The sequence below is a fragment of the Aplidium turbinatum genome, chromosome 18, assembly GCF_918807975.1.
Source record: "Aplidium turbinatum chromosome 18, kaAplTurb1.1, whole genome shotgun sequence".
Classification (NCBI taxonomy): Eukaryota; Metazoa; Chordata; class Ascidiacea; order Aplousobranchia; family Polyclinidae; genus Aplidium; species Aplidium turbinatum.
The window spans coordinates 5054298-5075493 of NC_137489.1; the positions used below are offsets into that span (position 1 = coordinate 5054298).

At 37.8% G+C, this 21196-nt stretch overlaps 1 protein-coding gene across 1 annotated transcript; it reads left to right on the forward strand.

Moving 5' to 3' along the window:
• The first annotated feature begins 2999 nt into the window (after nucleotides 1–2999).
• On the forward strand, nucleotides 3000–19500 carry LOC145787411 (transcriptional coactivator YAP1-like). The gene is made up of 8 exons (XM_082599151.1): nucleotides 3000–3616; nucleotides 4739–4890; nucleotides 6067–6214; nucleotides 8516–8630; nucleotides 14905–14966; nucleotides 15299–15427; nucleotides 15791–15956; nucleotides 16442–19500. Exons 1-8 carry the CDS (start codon nucleotides 3107–3109, stop codon nucleotides 16762–16764), a joined length of 1605 nt encoding a protein of 534 aa, XP_082455277.1. The 5' UTR covers nucleotides 3000–3106; the 3' UTR covers nucleotides 16765–19500.
• The last annotated feature ends 1696 nt before the right edge of the window (nucleotides 19501–21196 follow it).

The window sequence follows — 21196 nt, forward strand, 5'->3', positions numbered from 1 at the left end:
GTAATTTTGTTTTGTAATTATTCTTATAACTTTTTTTTGTAATTTTATTAATGGATCCAGTGCACTGTCACAGGCCTTTCCCCAACTTGAAATACAATATTGCAAATGACAGTAAATCAAAGCGTGATACACATCTTTTAAAGTGTCTGTGTTGACATAATTTCTGAGTTTAAGCAACGCCCATGAATCTTTTGCTACTTTTCCACAAATTTCATCTATGTGATATTTCCATTTTAATTTGTTATCTATGTAAACGCCAAGGTATTTTATTTGGTCTTTTTGTTGAATGCTTGTGTTACCAATGTTAACGTTAAAATTTTTTATGTGTTTTTTATTTGTTATTAGCATGTATTCAGTTTTTGATAAATTTAACGATAATCTCCCAGCCAGCAAGCCCATATGGGCCCCATATACTATTTTAATGGGCTTGTGGGCATGTGGGTTTTATGTGGGTTTTTTTGTTTTTGCCATATGCGCCCAATATGGGCTTTCTTGCAGAATGTGTTGCTAAATGACAAGGTGGAATATAAAACTTCCAATCTTCAAATGCGTGATCATATAAATGCATTTTAAGAAATTTAGCCACATAAAATTATTGATCATGGGCTAAGCATGAAATATTGATGGGCTTCCCACTTTGTTTATGGGCAGACCATGGGCTGCCCACTTTGTTTATGGGCAGACCATGGGCTGCCCACATTTTTTATGGGCAGAACATGGGCAGCCCACATTTTTTATGGGCAGAACATGGGCTACCCACATTTTTCATGGGCAGGCCATGGGCTGCCCACATTTTTTATGGGCAGACCATGGGCTGCCCACATTTTTTATGGGCAGACCATGGGCTACCCACATTTTTCATGGGCAGGCCATGGGCTGCCCACATTTTTTATGCGCAGACCATGGACTGCCCACATTTTTTATGGGCAGACCATGGGCTACCCACACAGTGATTCAAAGGTTTGTGGGCAACCCATACTAATATGATATACACCTCGATCAGCATTTGTCTTGACTTTGAGATTTTTTAGTTGTCTCAAACGACTTTTGTTGATCTTTTAAACAAACACAAAATGAAATTGAACAAGCAAAATTACTGGAGGCACCTTGCTATGCATTGCGCAAAGCTCACTGCTTGCAGTTGGAGCACTTTGGCAAGGTTAGCAGTAGTACTATTTTTTGTGCTTACGTACCACAAATAGGAAAATGTCACATGGACTTATATACCTACTCGTGCGTTGTTGATCAAAATAAAACAGTTCATCATCGTGTGCGCTGTCTGCAGTTGACGCTCTTGGCTTACGCCGATTGAGCACTTTACTGGGGGCACCTTGCTATGCATTGCGCAAAGTTCTCTTCTTGCAGCACTTTGGCATCTGTCTGCAGTTATATACATATGGGCAGCCTGTATTAGGTTTATGGGTTACACATGGGCAGCCCATATTAGCTTTGTGGGTTGAGTGTGAGCAACCCACATGAAACCCATAAATGAATATGGGCAGCCTATATGGGGGCAATGTGATGCCCGCGGACACAATGTGTATGGGCCCCATATGGGCATCTCACATGGGGCCCGTACATCAGCCCATATGGGTCCCCATGTGGGGCCCATATAGGCTTGCTGGCTGGGCTATTAAGCTTTAACCAGTTGTAAACTTTTTGCATTTCGGCATTCACATTGTTCTGCAAATTTATGTCACATTTGTCGCTCATGGTAAGATTGGTGTCGTCAGCAAATAGTTTAACATTCATGTTTGTTGAATTTGGTAAGTCATTTACATAAAGTAAGAAAAGAAGGGGTCCCAATGTCGATCCTTGGGGCACACCGCAGGTAACCTCATCTGCAGGTAACCCGCAGATTCAATCAATCAATCAATGTGTTTGTAGAAGAAACAAATAAAAACTGTCTCTGCGATTTTTGACCCAGCGGTAATGTTTACAACTGTGCGCCGCTGAAAACATTACGTGCTACTAAAGTCGGTAAACTTTTTTTGTACCCCTTAGCTATATTGTGTTATAGCACAGGTTATAGGCTACAATTCAATTTTAATTTATTTTATAGGCTACGCTTTGGCTCCCAGCCAGCAAGCCCGACTGGGGCCCAGTAGTAATTTAACTGGGTACCTGGACTTGTAGGCATAGGCTACCATGTGGGTTATTCATGAGTCACAAATGGGTTAACACAAGTCTAGTTTGTTTAAACAATTGCCCCAAACCGAGACCCATCTCTTAATTTCAACTTCTTATTATTTTCTTCTAGTTTGAAAAAAAAAGTAGGAAAATATTATTTTGTTCTTTCTGGACATGTAGAGTAGGAAAGGATTGACTTCTCTTTTGAAAACAAATGTTTTTATACGAAACGCGCCAGCAATGAAATGTTCGCAAAATGTTTACGCCAGAAAAACCTGCAAACGATGAGTTGTTGTTTTACACTGCCACTAGGGACACTAGCGATTTATCACTAAACTAATGATTAAATTTAAAAAGTTAAAAAAAGGCATCCGCAAATTGCACAAAGGAACGATTTGCTGCAGCTGACCATTCATGGCTTTGCTGACTTTTGCTTGTTTTGGTGATGCTATGCCGACTAAACAGAAGAATCGGCAACTTAATTTTTTTTTAGCGAAATTAATACCGTCCTTGACATAGCAGGGATATTGTGACCCAATGCTAGCTGGGTAAAGATGTACGGTAGAGAACCGAAACTTCTAGTGGGCCGTGCGATAGGATATAGGCCAGCATTTTCATAATTTTCTCAGTTTGGGTTAAAATGACTCTTCTGCACAGTGCTCAGAGTTGTAGTGAGATAAGTTTGTTCAGAATGTCCATGGATTTCTGGAAGTGTTTCTGAATCCCTGGCAACGGTAATCCATCTGTTGAAGTTTTGATTCCTTGCTGCGCAAGACTCAGTTAGAATTTGAAAAAAATCTATTTTAACTCAATACAAAAGCTTTACTAGAGTCAGTGATAATGGTGGTTTTTTCAATGCAGGTTATTAATTCTTTATCTTGAATATCGTAGTTATGCTGTACTGTAAATTTTAAATTTTTATAATTCTTTAACACTGTAAAATATAAAACACAGCTTTCAGCTTTTGGTGTTCATAATGGATATTGACAATGGCCCAAATGCACAAACTATCATCACTCAGGGACCAAATCAAGTCCTTCATGTTCGACAAGATTCTGCATCTGAGATGGAAGCTTTGTTTAATCCCGTTATAAACCCAAATTTTAAAAGTAAATCACTTCCCATGAAAGCAAGAAACTTGCCCAAGTCCTTTTTTGTTCAGCCTGACAAACCTCGTCCAGGGTCACGCTATTATCACAGCCATTCCAAATCCATGGGAGTCTTAAGTGGTACAACCCCAACACATATTAATCATTCAAGAAGTTCAAGTTCTGATTCTAATGCTTCCCATCCTTCTCCTGCTGGAATTACAAATGTAAACAATAACAATGGAACTACTCTGTCCTCTTTGGTTAGGCAGCCTGGCAGTCCAAGAAATGGAAATATGACCCAAAAAGTGGGTTATAGTTTATCTCCTGCCCAAAGAAGAGCTGTAGCTCACAACCAATTCACCAATACAAGACACCACAGTTTTCAAGTGCCCCAGGTTGAGTCAACTTTTTAAACAAATTTTAGGTCTTATAGGTGTTACTATTAAGTGATCTCGCTATACTCTGAGATGCAGCTTCCCTCCATGCTTTATCATGGTGGAAAGCATTAGAAAGTTGGGAGCTGGTATACAAGTCCCCCTCCCCCCCTGGTAACTCATGACAAAGACAGGACTAGACCAAACATATAGGGTGAAACTACTTTACCTTTGCTTTGCTGTTCACACACTTCAATCCACATGTTTTGGTCAATTCCTCTTTGTCATGAGTTACGGTACCAAGGGGGGAGGGGGGGGACTTGTGTACCAGCTTTGAAAATTGTTACTTGTAATTTTTACATTATAGCCTATATGAACTATTTTTTGATTTAAACATTATGATTGATTTAATTTATGTAAGTCCCACTTAAATTATAATTATTGCTTTTATCATGCAATTGTGTAATTAGCATTCAACTCATGTATTTATCAATTGTCAATTTATATTTGATTTTCTAAATCAACAGGATCAACATTATTTTTTAGGCTGTGGCTATATTTAGCCTACACTATATAGTGTAATAATAGCCTCAATAGTGTTGCCAGATAAAGAATTCTGTCCTAATTTGAGAAAAGTTTAAAGATGTTGAAAATGAAAACTTGTATATATTTTGGAAATTTTTTTTAGTCCTGAGCAAAGATCAAAACCCTAATCTTATTCCTAACTCTAACCCTTACCTTGACCCTTCCTAACTTTAATCCTAACTCTGGCAACATCTGATGTAACCATGGCATTAAGTGTGGAAAAATAGCCACTTCCTATTTTTAATCTTTGAAATTTTTTCTGTGACTACACTGGTTTGTTTTCATCAAAAGGTGCTAATTGCTCTTTAACTCAAATGGCTTAAAAGTGATTAGCCACATGATATCATTCATTATTTTATCAGCTTATTTTATGGATAAAGTACACACTAGACACAGTATTGCTCTCAATCAGAATAGCCTAACCAATTTATTAAAATGAAAACAATTTTATTAAAGTCATAAAAAGATTTGATAAAAAGTTTAGTAACAAAGTTTTATTTTGTATTATATGGAAAGCTTACTTGAAAAAAAAACTAAAGCCAATTTTATTTCAAATAGGTTTCACATAGTCGCTCAAAATCTTCGCCAGCAAGTTTACAACTCCTTGACTTGACCAGTGAAGTAAAAGTGTCGGATATACCACCTGACATGCCATTACCGCCTGGCTGGGCTGCAGCTAAAACACAGGACGGTCAGCATTACTTCATGAAGTAAGTTTTAAAAAATGTTTTCAAAAAAATCTTTACCTGACATCACAAATAACAAATTCTATCCACATCTGCACTGTTGTGATTATCAGAGAAAGTGTACTGGCACTGCAAAAAATTACTTAGGACCTAACACCAATTTTGCACATTTTGAAGTGTGTTGACATCTTACTTACAATTCCAACCTAACTATTTCACTATGATATCAATTGATTATGATAATAAAAAGACAATTGGCCAATGGCTATTCACAACAGAATGCAGAAGTACCGTAGTGAAGTACTTGCTTCATTGTTGTCTTGAAATTTAAAGTGTTTTGGATTTTTTCTAGCAAGATGGAAAGGGCAGGCCTTTACTTTCTGATCATGAATAAAACAATGAATTGTAACTTCCACTGCATGTTAAGGAGATGTTTATGTATACTGAATTTGTTTAACATGCATCCATGGCTGTGAAATGTTTATGTAAGATGGTCCACCCTGCCATCAGTCAAAAAGGTCAAAATGTTTCTTCAACAAGAGCAAAGTTATGTGCTTGATTGGCCTCGAAAGAGCCCTGCGTAAATCCAATTGAACATCGTTGACACAAAATAAAAAAATTATATATGTTAGCTTGTCAGGAAAGGGCACCAAACCTGAGCATCCTTACAACAGAGCTTATAAAAGCGTGGTGTGAGGAGATATTACTGGATAATTTTAAAAGCTTAAGTAAAGCTATGCCAAAACGTTTACAATTACTGCTGTTGAAAAAAGAGGGTTATGACAAAATATTACTGTAAGTGTAGATCATGTGTTTTTAATGAAATATTTAGTTTAACTGAAGCAGTCTACTTATCAAACTGATGTGGTAGATCCTACGTAATTTCATAACAGCTTTACCTTTCCCAATGCAGGAAGTTATACTTCCTTATTGTATTGAATGATTCCAGCATTTGGCCAAATACAACAAAGATTTATTAGTTAGTGACCAAGTTTACAGCTCTTTTTTGACAATGTAGCAAAATTGGAATATATATACAGTATCCTAATGAAAAGGTGTTGTGTTGATATTAGACATTTTTAGTGCTTGGTTAAAACAAGTAGTACATCTGTGACCTACGCATTCAGAAATATAAAGAAAAATAAACATGTGTGGTTTTTGCAAGTTGATTAGAAAGTCTTGAATTTTTTACTTTTGCAGTCACACTGATAGAAGCACTACATGGGAGGACCCGAGGATTGAAGTCATCAAACAGCAACGGCGAAGCCAATTTGCATCAATGCAGAGGCAATCTTTGCAGAGTCCTCCCAACCAACCACCTATGCACAACAACAATGTTCCAAATGAGGTATTGTGAAGTCACAATCCGACAAACTATTGCGAGTGGATCGTTTTAGAAGCCAGTTTTGAGTGAGTCGTCCAGCTAAAGTCCTTGCAAGATTATGCCATTTTCTGTATAAAAGCGTTTTAGAGGACCAAACACTTTATCTTTAAACACAACTTAAAAGTTCGGTCGGCTACATAGCCGAGTGGTGACAGCCCTGGCTTGACGTTTGAAAGAGCGCTGGTTCGACACCGCTTAAAAGCATGTGGCCGTGTCCCTGGCAGGACACTTAAAGGCATACCTGAAGGTGGACACAAAGATTGGCGTCCTTGCCTTACCGTCCGCCAGGGTTGGAAAAAATCATGATTTTTTTAAAAAAATCGGATTTTTTTGATTTAAATCAGATTTTTTTGATTTTTTTTATATAAAAAAGCGTCGAGTCTACTTGGGAGAAGAGATCATTTTAGTAAGATAGCAGTTATTTTTAACCCCTTGATTGATTGAAAGGCTTTGCTTTGCAAGTGTTTAATCATTTTTATTATCACATTGTAGGCTAGCCTGTCTAGTGTCTACTGCACGGTACTACGACAGTTTATCGAACGACAGTTTATCGAAACGACAGTTTATCGAACGACAGTTAATCGAACGACAGTTTATTGAAACGACAGTTAATCGAACAACAGTTTATCGAACGACAATTTATCGAACAACAATGTATCGAACGACAGTTAATCGAAAACCTAACCCCTAACCACTAACCAGTAACCCCTAATCCCTAACCATTATCCCCTAGCCCCTAACCCCTGAGTATTCCATTGCATATGTGCTTCGTCGTTCGATAAACTGTCGTTTCGATAAACAGTCGTTTGATGAACTGTCTGTTAGGTCATGAAGCGTAAGCTGTCAACGCGGATCAAACACGATGGCTTGGCGATCAAAAACGCACACCTTTTATTGAGTACGGTAAAAAGCTCGCAGGCTATGGTTTTCGAATAATTTTACCACAGCTTGGCAGACAGGCGGTTCTGGTACACAACATTATACGATCCTAACTTACGGTAGCAGTATACATTACAACTTATCACTTTCAAATAATAGAATCCAGTCAGTTTCTGTAACATACAGACATCCAAGCCTAAAAAACAGTAGCACAAAACGACTGCTGCAGCTGCGAAATGCCGCAAGGAAGACAGAAAGCCCGCGAAAAATAACTGCAGCCAGCCAAAGCATATTTATGACGTTACAAAGCCTTACGTATTACGTAATACCCTGATACGATGTAACACTGTCGTTTCGATAAACAGTCGTTTCGATGAACTGTCGTTCGATAAATTGTCTTTTGATAAATTGTCGCGTCACGCTATTGCACATATTTTTAAGTAGGTGTGATATGTTGCTTTATACTAAATCATAATGTGCATATCGAGATTGAAGTACGTCTCAGACTGTCATCTGATCTCACTACACTAAAATCTTTCCTTACGTTTGAGCACACATTACTTTGCTTTTTTGCTCAACTGATGCATAGCCTACAACCAGACTTTTTGCAAAGAAAGTTTAACCGTGTAATATAATTATGTTACCGACGTACCATACCAAAACAATAAAAGTTCAGATGACATAAAATTGCAGTTTATTTTGCATTGAGAAGTTTGTACATAAATACAAGCTCGCCAGCTTTTGCAGTGCCCAATCGATTTCGAGCTTCTGATTGAACCAGACCAAAAGTGGAAAAAACTTGCTCAAAAACTATGTTTAGTGAACAACACTGTTTGTGAACTGCCAAGTAAACTAAGTTGCCTTTGAAAACATGCATAGCCTATAGCCTTAACCCTTAAGTATTTAAATATAACTTTTGTATTACAGAGAAGCAGTGAAACGTTTGTTGATGTATTTATTTTTATTTTAGCAAATAAAAAATCATTTGATTTTTTTAATTGATTTTTTTGATTTTTATTGTTTGATTTAAATCACGATTTAAACCAATGATTTAAATCATTTGATTTAAATCAGCCAACCCTGCCGTCCGCTTCATCTAAATCTTTAACCACCGGGCATGAGCCAGGATACCACAAGGCAAAATGACAACTTTAAAGTTTAAAAGCATGTTAAATATATCGAAACTTGAGCTTGTTTTTAAAAACCATTTTCTCACTGAAACGATTTGTTAAACGAAACGATTTGTTTTAGATTGTCTAGAGTTAAACTGATTGGTTGCTGCATAACATTAACCTATGGCCATACTATAATTCTCTTGTTTATTATCAAGTTATGTTCTTTTGCCTTCAAACATTCCCACATTTAATTTTGCTGCATCGATTTTAGTTATCAATGGAACCTCTTCCTGCTGGATGGGAGCAAACTGCTACTCCCCAGGGAGAAGTCTACTACATCAACCACCAAACCCGATCTACCAGCTGGGTTGATCCAAGGTTACAAAGTAAGGTTTTTGATGGTATTGAAGTTTTATTTGTATTGGTTTACCCCTTTTACCTAAGCTTTTTTTTTACAGTGAAAATTTTTCAACTGAAAATGTGGATCGATCTAGCTAGGTTAGTTGGAACTTCACTCATGATAATTCCACCTATCGAACCTAATTCAGTACATTTTACACATATTTTCGATTGCGATGATTGTACAAAATGTACACTATAGTGCAATCTTGTTCAACGGAAAGTGACCACGTGAAAGTAGTCGAATTGACGAGGACTCATAATCTCACATACAAATATAGTTTAGCTGTCATCAGATTGTTATTATACTTCAAACTGTGTTACTCACTATAACAGTGGGCTATTTTGTATGTTCATTCGAGTTGGGGATGCTGTTTGTATTTGAAATTTTGTGATGTGGCTATTGTGTACTGTATATGGGTTGGGTCTGCTACTATTCGGTGAGTCCGATTCGGTGAGTTCCTAACTTCTAACCCCTAACCCTAAAACGGCAATGATAATTAGGCTACGGTACCCGATAATTTAAAAAAAAAATTGAAAAAATCCCCCGTTAAGGGATCGGACTCACCGAATTGGACTCACCGAATCGGACTAACCGAATCGGACTCACCGAAACGGGCCATTCCGATATGGGTTGTATGGTCCTTGTGTCTGATGCAAACAAATAAGTATATCAATTTGCGCCATTTACTGCAGCTTAGTATCGGCAAAAGTGTCATTTACCAGAGCAGTTGTGCTGAGCGGAACATTTGTGTTTTTACCGTTATTTCGTCCCATCAGATCTTTAGAAAAATTCTAAATAAATTGTCGTCACCAAGTGATGTAAAACTTCATTTGAAGCCCAAAATGTGCTTGAGGTCAATAAAGTAATTTAAGGTTCAAGCATCAAATCAGCGCCCACTCTTACTGTACAGCTTCTTAACCGCATGGTTGATTTGCATTTGTAATTACATCATTGCTTAGCCAGTCAGTCATTTTTACATTGATTTAACCGCTGCTGATGTTGAATCAATGTAAAAAACGTTAATTTGCTGGATTTGTGATGATGCTGCTCGTTGGCGTCGTAATGCTACGCGTCATGACGTAATTATCTTATCTAGGAATGTTTTTATGTCAATGTATGATCGCCAGACGTTGAATCAACGTGGCACGGTCAATTTCACGGGCAGTGTGTGGTCAGTTATTGAAACGCCTCGTTATTTTCGAGCCAAATTTGGTTGCAAACCCACAGTCAAGAGATTGGCAGTGTTGTTGCTTGTAAGATTGAAAACTGTGAGTCTTTGCCACTGCTTAGTGCCGTTCAGGATTTTATTATAGGAAGGCAAAAAGTCAAAAAAGAAAATTTGTGTGCATGTATTGCAAAGCAATTTTCAATGCAAGTTACACTGAAGAATAACATTTTAAAAATATGCGCTTTTCTGATGTAAAATAAGCTAAAGTTTTTGAGCAGCAACATGGTGTTTGTACGTGTTTCAGGCTTGGCAGTAGGTAATGCAACTAGAAACTCTTATTTTTGTTTTGTTGGACTTTCAAACGGTGACAAGCGAACAAGACCTACTTCGTAATACATCGTTTCAACATTTAAATGTAAAAAAGAACAAGTTAGCTGTGCTTTGTCATGGTATAGCCCGAGGCATATTTGAACCATAGCTCTCTTCCTTTGGTAACATCAGTCGCCTTGTTTCGTGCCATCTGCGTGAAAATAGTTATTTTTTGTTTCAATTGATGCCCAATCTTTGTTGACCTTGTTCTGATGAAAGGTTTTGATTTCCTGTTTTGCTTTCACAAAAATAAGTGCTTGTTTCTGCCACTGTTTATCTCTGTGACAATGCTGCTTGCATTCTGTTTGCTTTTGTTACTCAGGCACAATTGTCTCATATTGTTTGAACTAAAACACATAAACTCAGTGTTTTTGGGATACTTGTGCCCATGCAAAGAGGAATAGGATATACGCATGAAGCAGTGAATTTAGAAAACTAAATCATGAAAAACAAACCAAATAGCAACGACCAAGACACTACTTATGTAAACAGCATTACTAATGACACAGCATTCTGTTGAACTGAAGAGGCTGCTACCATCACTGAAAGTCTGGGAATCACTCCTACGCTGCATAACTTAAACTCATCCAAGCGAAAGCAACCTTAATTTTCTTTAGCTTTGTGCGAAAATACGTAATGCGATTTCGTCATCTGCATTCCGCTTTGTCACATTACGTCACCGATCGAACTCGCTTTCAGGCGATATATGGCCAAGTTATTTTGGGCGGGAAATAACCATCTCCACGAGAAATTGTTGCAATGCTACAATGAAAGAAATATTTCGCTCACGTGGTTTTATAATGAAATCTCTCAATGACGTCATGGAATATATCAGAATGTCCTGATGAAAAGCAGAGAGCACCAGCTAGCTTATCCCCACCATGGTCACAAAGTTCTTACGTATAAAAAAAAAATAGCTGAATTTCAATCTCTCCAGTCTCAGCAAATCGAATACTTTGCTGATGTTTCATGTGACCCAGTCTCAAGCGTTGCCAATTTCATGCCATTTCAACATCGACACATTCTGTCAGGACAACAGTGCATCGCAGGCATGGTAGCCTATTGAAGCTATCGACCATGAAACACATTGACTTTTGATACAACAGGATTCCTTCTCTACAACCAACACAATTTGACAAAAAGTGACTTTATCATTGAGGTTGTTGTGGCAACCGTCTGTGGGTCACAACAGTGTCCATCACTCAATTCATTGCTCGACTTGGTGGAAAACATCCTTCAATGCTGATGAAAACATGGTCGTGGTTGGCAGCAAATTAAAAACGATCTTTGCTGCTGTGTTCGATTATGTTTCTTTGTCCCAGCCTGAAAGTAACGTGAAGTGTGCATAGGGGTGATATAATCCATGGGGTTTTATACTACGTTGTTTTCCGTCTTTTTCATTTATCGCATTCGTGCGAGCCTTGAACAACACAGCTCCGTGTCGCTTTTGCTTGTTTTCACACTCTTGCTGTATTCCTGGATTATTGTAACTGTTGTAGTGAAACAAATTGGACCGAAGTGCAATATATAACACTGTGTATGTAAGCACTGTGAGCCACTTAGGTGTAGCCTACATTTGGTTGGGAGAAGCAATGTGCCCGTAAGTTAGGTTTTCTTTGTGCTGTGACGTTAGTCGATCAATATTTACCATGTTATTTTGCATCAACAAATAGAAATGCGCAGTCATCTTCAGGTCATGATTTTGTTATCCTAGCTTGCTCCGAATACCTTTTGAAACTAAATGAGTTGATCAAAAGTGAAATGACTTATGCAAGGGTATTCCACACCGCAAATCAGCCGGTTTTAACACAACGTCAACACGATGAATCAATGTAAAACATACGACTGGTTTGCCGTTTGGAATGTTTATATATCCAGGTCAAACATTTAGAATAGGCTGATTGTTTTTGTTTTGCATTGCATTTCTATCAAGTTATACCCTTTTTTGAGACCTACTCTTTGCATAAGGGGCCTTTTTACCGTGGGAGAACCTTCGGTTTACGAGCATCCCTTGTCCGTGTTGTCTCTGTCATACGGTACCCCAACTGACCGTTTGTTGCGAATTGACTTTAGTTTCTATCTATGCAGAGGATAGAACTTGCCTAAAGTGAATTACACACAAAGATTGATAAAATTTGGTTTCAGCTGACTGCTGATGTAACACCATTGTTGATGAAGGGTCTTCCATGGAAATTTATTGAGTTCTGATCAAATGGTTGTTCAATGTTCATAACCAAAGACTGCACCATAAGCATGGTTTCAATTTAAAAATTTGGTGAATTTGTTTTGTACTTGCTTTCTGTTCTTTGATTGTAGGAAATGCAAAGCTGACACATGGGTAACAATGTTCATTATTAAGCATTTGGCTGTTGGTTACGTACACACTACACTCCTACAGTGATTGCAAATACAAGTTGTTTTTTTTTTTTCTGATCGATGCCTGGACGGAAACCATCAGTCAGTAGCTGTTGCTGGTTCTTGAGAACAAGATATATACATAAAATAACCACTGTGCTTCTATACCCAGCTTGCGAATTCAGTCAATTTTTACATTGATTTAACTTGTGTAGACGTTAAAAGGAGTTATACTTTGTTTGTTTTAGTTTAAATTCACCGCAGAAATTAATTCATTAATTTTAATTTAGTTTCAACCATAATCATTGCAGTTCTCACGCCACTTGTCAAAGGTTGTGTTTTCTTATCACTTCAACATACATCCGACGTCACCTGTTTTCCACAAAAAGCAGGTTCTTTGTCGGGATGCTTATTCCCAGCATTTGACATTTTCAAAAGTTTAAATTCTCATGTAAATGGTGGTGTTCTCATTAGCCCTTTAGCGGTTTAATGTTTGCAAACCAACTCACCGATCTCCAACTTCTTTTGCAATGGTTTGTGAAAGAACGCCACTTTAGTTTGTCTGTACAATCAATGGAGTTAAGTTTTGGCCCACTGCAGGCCAATGCACGGTTGCATTATTTTCCATCAGTGTGGAAATCAATGTCAAAACGAACTGCTTTTTCAATTGCAGCTGTAGTTGCGAACGTCCGCAGCTGTAGCCTAGTGTAAAAAGGGAATGCTTTTCTTGTTCTCCCATTGCGTTGTATGGTGTTTCTGCACCAATCAATGTGACCCTTTGTTCTTTTAGTGGAGTGGTATTTGCCCGCACCACTTTCAGCTTTTGCATGGATTGCCAAGCGGCATATACCATATTTTTGGTAATGCTTGGTTCTAGCAACTAAGATTCTGCCAATGCGATTGAATAACTCTCGCTAAGAAAGGTGCTTTGTGCGCAGCTGTTTTTCCTGTGGAATAAATGTCGCGCTGTCAACAGTTTGTTAACAGATTTTAATATGCCAACGCATTTAATTGGGAGTGCGCCCATGTTGTTTATCTGCTTTATCGAACACAAATGAGCTCACAAAAGCTGTGTCTGTTTATTGCGGATGAATACGCAAACAAATTTGTCAGCTCAAGCGGAAGGCTACTTTTCACATCAGATCTCATTAAGCTTGAAATATTGGGCGAAATTGCTTATCTGTGTGGCATTGGTTGATATCATGGCTTGGTTGATATCAAAGGTTTAAATAAGCACAAAACTTAATCAGTTGGTCAACTACTCATTCTGCACTTTGGAGTTTTTGGTCTCTTTTAAAGTCGGTTTATATTTGAAAGATATCAACGGATCATGATAGTGAAGCGCTCATGTGACTTGCAGAGTCATTTTCACGTTACTGTAACGTAAGAAGAAGATAAGACAATGTAAAGCAAAAGTGGTAAATTTAGTGTTTCTGGGAAGTGTTTGATTAATGATGTTTCAGGCATTAAATCTGTTCCTTGGTTTGTTATACATTTGGAGAAAAGTGCCTTTGGTAAACCTTCAAAGGCTTCAATTGGCCGCCGTTTGCTTGGCAAAGTGTCCACAAACATGTCCTTCCTGTCTTCTGCTACCCCACGTGAAGTGTTTCCCCAGCAAAATTTCATCAGTTTAACGTCTTTTGACATCATTTCAGCATAGAAGTGGATGAAAATGCAATCCAAGGACATTTGTGTTTACACAACATTTTGTTTGCACTTCGTGATGTGGTTTTGATCTATTATATAGTTTATTTGGTCTATCTTTAACCGAGGAAAATTTCTAAGGTTTTATTTAGAATTTTAGATGCTATGCATACATGTGCCAAACCCTGCGTAAAAATCGCAGACGATTTGATTTAGTGAGTCAGACGGCCTGAGATACCCAGTGTAATTTTGTGGCTCAAACTTTGTGATAAATTCTTTCAATACGTGAAGACTTCCTAACTTGGTTTACTGTTACATTCCCAAAGCAACATCCGTGTTTTTTTTTGTTTTTTTTTCATAAAAAATATACCACCACATGTTGCAGTTCGTTCATAGTGGTTTCTCTTATTTTAACAAAGTTTAAACTGTAATACTTCACACAAGACCCATTGAAATAAACCCTGATCGGAAACTCACCTGTATACTGTTTTGTTAAGAATACTATCAAAAACATGAGGAAAAAAATTGATCAATTTGGAAAGAAATAAAAACACCTAAAATATAAATTGCCAGATTTATTTGTTTCCAAGCTCTAGTTATCATTGCGTATTGTATGTTGTAATTGATTGGTATTATTTGCGTCATACCCGACCATGATTATGTCCTTCATGTGATAGTCGATATAGATTAGACGCAACTTATATATCTTTTTCATTGACAGACGTCCAGCAGAACAATCCTGATTCTGATACCAACGCTCAACTACAACAGCAACTCATCAAGGTAAGCTGCTAACTTTGATGTGAGATTTATACGAGTATGCACATTTCGGTTGTGTGCAGTAAATGCCGACGATATAGATTGGACGCCCACGCGTTACCATATCTCCTTACACTACACCGAATATGGCGTTTTCATCAATATGTATAGCTCGATATGGTGGTTTTGGCTCTCCTCCTAAAAATCCGTTTAGTTGTATCACCATCTCAGCCGAAACTCTTGAAATCCATTTTTGCTACTCTGTACGACCTTTACTTGAGGGCATCACATGGTTTTTACTATGGATGCTGCGTTATATAAAGGCTATTGTTATCAAGCATATATAAACATCGCAGATAAACCAGATGGACATAGCTGGATCTGGAGGACAGGGCAGAGGAGGATCTGTTCCCCCTCAACAGCAGAGCATGATTAGTCACCTCGTTCAAGAAAAAGAAATGATGAGAAGGCAGCTCCTCAAGCAAGTGGGTGTTGCTCTCTTCCATTGCGTGCAGCCTACTTTTGCTTAACCCCAGGAATATCGTTGCATTATCGGTGTGGACGCAGCTACTACGTGCGGTTTAATATGCTATCTTTAGTTAGGGCAAGATTCAAACAAACATCCAATAATGCTGGTGGCCTTTTTAAAATTTGTTATCTCTTGATAGGAAGTGTGTGTTAATGGTCACATGTGTTGGGCCAGTAAATGGCAAATGAACAAAATTAAACGTTTCAGTAATCAGTAGCTGAAAGATCTTTGCTGAGCTAGAGCGTCATGAAGATGTTCCGCAGGTTTTAAGTTAATATCAAGACTCTTTTTTTTCCACTTGACCATTCCAACATCTTAGCAACTCTCTACTGGAGGATTGGATCCCTTTCTTGGAGGAGGAGTCAGCTCTAACTTCCATCAGCGGAATGCCAGCTTGGACAGCGGAGTTGAGATGGGAAACAACTTCAACCATCCAAGAACATCAGAGGAATTTCTTGGAAACCTGGAAGAGATGGACACGGGAGGTAGGCAAAGATCACTGTTCGGCATACTCGTCTAGTAGGAGCTAAGACAACTTGCCCCACTTACAAAGCTAATAAAGTTCTGTCTTAATTGTCATGAAGATTTAACTCAGACAGCTGAATCCGTCATTTTTACATTAAATGTAAAAATGACTGATTTTGTTGTCTGGGAAGTGGCGCAGGCGAGAAGGGTGTGAAGTGGATCTTGATGCCATCCTTGAGCGATGATCCAAAAAACAACCCAAACAAAAACGCTTCTTAATTCAAACACGGTATGATGACACTGCTACTGCAATCGATTACGCTCACTTGCCTATTATGCGATAACAGTTTGAAATTTTAAAGGCATCGATTTAGGTATTGCCCTGTCTGTTAATGTGGAAGAAGCGAAACGGATCAAAGTGTTTTATCACTTTGTCAATGGTTTGTTGTTAGTTATTTACTTGTTGTGTGACGTTTTCATGTGCGTGTGTGACGTCATTCCACAGGTGACGTAAGCCAACGACTTCACGGACAAAACCCACCTCGTATGGCTCCAACCAGTGGTCAACATATACCTGGGTCTCGGTTTCCGGAATTTTTGGACTCCTTGCCGGCATCCACCGTTGACTTTTCTAACCCCAATACCGGCAATCCACTAAACCAACAACAAATTGTCCCCCAAACTTGCCCCGTAACCCCTGGATCTACCCTGGACGGTGTCGGCATCGTATCATCGCTGCAAGACACGTTTTCTCAGGACTTCGACGTGGAAAGCATGCTGAACCATGTCAAAACTGAAAACGTTGACAATGGGATGATCTGGCTGTAACAACCGGTTACAACCGGTTTCGACTTGTTTTATTGTATTTTGCTGTTTTTTTTCAATCTAAAATTTTTGTGTAAGTAATAAAGTGTTTCTGGTGTCTCCTAAATCTCTGTTCTGGTTTCTCGTTGTTGGGAGAATTACAGATTTAACTTTTGTTAGGATCCGTTTTTAAGGATGCAGCCAAACAAATAAAATACGTAAATTAAACAAGTCGGTTTGGCAACTTAGTAAAATTTATGAGTAGAACTTTTGCCGCCGTGAAAGCGGCTTCAACAGTACGTTTATTCAAATAGAATCAAAAAATGATTCTATTTTTTGAATCATTTTTGAAACCTAAAAATTTCGTGTTAACTTTTGTTTCAAAGATGATTTCTTGTTGGTGATTTTATATACATCTCCTGTGTTGTTAATTTTGAACTACCAAGAGTGTAAGTAGGAGCACCTTGAAATACCTTGAAATAGTGACTTGAAAATATAAATTAGAACAAGGGGTATTTCTAAGTTTAAAAAAGGTGCCTTTTAGAAAGTAGCAGACCAAGCCTTACTCATCGTGTGCGATTTTCTGGCAAGATATTTTCTTTCTTTGTCGTGTACTTTACACATGCTCATGTTTTTGACTTGATTTGCCTTATATATTTGTTCAATAATGCCTCCGCAATTTCGAGTATCATGCAATTTACCACTTGCCTTTGCTTAACCTTTTATCATCATCATCCAAATTCGGTTTTGTTCCCACTAGTAGGGGTAGCCGATTCTTTTCTTGCGCCTGTGTCATTATTGACAATTAACTTTCAATTAACGTTCAATGAACTGTTTTTGCGCAACAAAAGAAATCAATGTTCCTTTTGTTAAAGGTTAATTGTCAATGTCGTGTTAGAAATGGTTGCAAGTTTATTTGCAGCATTATGAACTTGCCATTTTTCATGATGACTTTTATTTTGGACTTGGTTTTCGTTGACGTGTTTCCGTTCTCACCTGTATCGTACTTCTACAATGGAATCTGTTTTTGCAAAACAATGGGCAATTTAAGTTGATGGAAGTTTACGAAAAGATTCAAATGCTGTTTTTCCAAGCGGTTTAAACTTTACATTGGTACAAATTCTATTGAGTACAGCTCCCGAACTTACTGCAAGCCAGTTTCGAAGTGCTTTCATTGAGGACCTAGTTTGCAAGTTATCTTTGCAGGAGAAAACTTCCCGTGACGCACATCTTTGGTTACCATGGGAGGCTCACTCCCAAGCGCTCATAAGCTCAGTTGAGCAGATCGTGGACGTTACTGCTTTTAGAGATGAAAAAAACTTAATCATATTCTATTCTCTCATCAATAGGCCTACAAGTTTGCGCCTTGTGGCCTATTGATCGTACTTTGCTTATTATGAAATACTTTGATCAGATGAATTTGACCTGCTGCTTTAGACCATGGTTTTGTATCTAGAAACCAATATCTTGTTTACAACACATGCTTTCGTAGTTGCATTATAACTTTTCACAATAAATACTAACACAGATTTGTTTGTGAGTTAAACTAGGTTTTGTTATCTTAATTTTCCCTCAGTTTCCTTATTAAATGGTACACTGTTGTTACATTTATAATCATATATTTTCGTTTGAAATTTTTTGTTTTAATTTTTCATCGATTTCCTTTTAATAAAATTTTATGCAACCCAACACCAATCTATTGGCTGGAGTTGGTGAACACTTCACTGAGTATCGGATCATTATGGCATTTCGTGAAATTGGAATTGTTCGACTTATAGGCTGCCGACACAATAACCTTTTAAAGATCTCAACAAGGTTAAACTGTCGGTTAAACTACTCTGAATCGTAGTTTTATTTTCTAACTTTCACTTCAGGCATGTTTGATCTTTTATATTTTGATTTGGTTTTCTGAAATAGTCAAAGCTATTTTGGAAATTTACACCTTCTGAAGGTAATCGGCAAGAGTTATAAACTATACGATTTAACATTTTATCGTTATGTTTTCTTCGTGCTATTGTATATTGTCTGCACAGGTTATGATATGCTGAGCACTTTTGTATGTTTTGTACCACCTTCATCACCACGTAGGCTGACGTGGCAACATTTGAAAACACATTAATTTCAATGTTTTAGCTCTGAAGAGGCGCTCGCTTGCGTGCCTCTTTTGCACCTTTCAATGTTATTACGGGTCTTGCACGATCCCCTTCTTTAGAATGCTTGTCACGCCAGAGTTTGGTGATATTTCATAACTAGAAGAAGGTTAATGACTAATTAGCACAGTTTTTATGATATCCGAATTGTATTGTAGGTACTTGCTTTTGCATTTTTTTTTACCTCGTTTGCTAAAGCAATTAATCCAACAGCAGGTCGGATTTGGTCTTATGTTTTACAAAATTTAAGTCGATTCGGTCTTGAATTTTTAGATCTTTTTACAGACCAAGCCATATACCTTGTTCAGTAAATTTCAAGCTTTAAAGAAATAAACCTTTTTGTTCAAGTTTATAACGGATTTGCTTGAAACTTTGGTTTCGAAGTGAAAGCTGTTTGATCTTCACGCCCAACCTAACCTTGTAGGCTATATATTGTTTTTAATGCTTTTCTTCTTTGTTTCTTTGAGTTAGCACTAGTGACTGCTTGTACATATTCGACTTTTTGTTTCCGTTGGTGCTGATGCTTTTTATATTCCTTTGTATGGGCCATTTTATTTTGAATTGAATTCTGTTTAAAATCCGTATAAATAAATGTGTATGGAATGTCGTATTGGTGTGTGTATTAGCCTACTCGTTTTTCGTTCATAATGCAATTATTTCGGCTAACAGACATATTGGACTGTAAAGTTCAAGTGATAGTCCGTATCCGCCCCGGTTGCTCTGTTAGTTAAGCGCCCAGCTTCATGACAGACTTGGACAACCAGATAGCCTAATTCTAGTTGTCTAATTCGATGAGTGAGAACAAAATGTTGGTAATTCTAATTCTAATCTTCGGTTTTGCTAAAAGTTCTAGTTTGTCCAACAGCGTTTTTCAGCGAATGAAAGGAAACTGCGCTCTTATCAACCTCATGCAATCAAACGATCAAGATCAAAGTGTCATTCCATCGCTTGAGCAGCGAAATCATTAAAAACTCGATGAATACATCAATTCACCTACATCTCAATCAGGGATATCTGGAGATATCCCTTTAGATATCCCTAATCTCAATGTCTAAGTTTTTATGACGAAAATGGTTTTGGTGCTGTGATGGTGGAATGGTACTTTGATCCAGAGTTGTCAGGTCGGCGTTTTTATTTAAATAGAAAAAGATGGAACAATTGCGTCAAACTCATTCTAATCTAGTTTAAATTCTACTCTAATTTGTGAAAACTTGGATAGTTCTAATCAGGGCCTCCGAGAGAAATCATGACTAGTCGGGAAACAGTACTAAAAGTGGGCCCCAAAAAAACCTTTTTCAGCAAAAATACAAGTAACGAATTTGTATCATGCGTTGCATCATGTGTCTTAAGCCGAACTTGGAGCTACTTTCCTCATCGTGAAATTGAATTCCTTTAAAGTTTCGATTTTAAACAACGTATATGCTGTATTTATATGAAAAAATTTCTTTCAATAATTATGAAAATCAACAAAAATCACTTGACTACACTTACAGCAAAATTGCCATTGTTGCTCAATATTTTCTCTTGAAAGAATTGCAGTAAAGTTATATGATGTGCGCATGCACACCTCATACATGTTGCCTTTGGCCACGGCCGTTGAGAGGAGCATTTAGGTCCCGTACCAAAACGATTTTCCGGCCCCAAATAAAGACACTTCCAAGAAAAATGCACCATATCCAAAGAATGCAGAATAGTTTGTTCAAATTCTCTAGTATTTTAAGGTAGTGCGGGCGTGTTTGCTGATGAATTATTCTAGTGTGTTCGTTGTGTGGAATCCTGCAAGAGCCCCTTTTGGGTCGGTGATAACGTCTCCTCCCTTGACAAGTCGCGTTGGTTCCAGTCATGTTGTGAATCGAAATTGCTATAGGCCTAGGTGATAATTTTAGTATAACCTACAGTAGATAAAGGGAAAATTGTAAACACACAATGCGGGCAATGAAAATAGCTCAACAAAGCATTCAATCCATTCCGAACCTTTTGCCATGCAAAGTTACGGATCACAGCATCAAATAATAAAGATTTTGCAAGGTCTAATTTGATGCATAAACTGTTCACTCGGTTTTGAGTCGGGGTGGTGCGTAAACAAATCTTACAAATTTCTGTGTGCTAAAACCACATTTTCAACTCGCAACCGTTGGAGGTACTGGTTTACGTAACAAATTTTCAAAGCAACAAAAATATTTGGAAGAGTGTTTCGAAAGTTGCAATCAATGATTTCCTTGAGTAGGGTAGATATCATGGGGTGATGCGTTCCGGTTTGCTGGGTAGCTTTCTTTCAAAAGTAGCCTACCAACTCTTCCAAAATG

Bases quoted from the DNA above. Each gene is read 5' to 3' on its own strand.
- LOC145787411 (XM_082599151.1), top strand. From the start codon at position 3,107: ATGGATATTGACAATGGCCCAAATGCACAAACTATCATCACTCAGGGA. The intron at 4,891-6,066 runs GTAAGTTTTAAA...TTACTTTTGCAG, and splicing joins GGTCAGCATTACTTCATGAA to TCACACTGATAGAAGCACTA. The intron at 6,215-8,515 runs GTATTGTGAAGT...CATCGATTTTAG, and splicing joins ACAACAATGTTCCAAATGAG to TTATCAATGGAACCTCTTCC.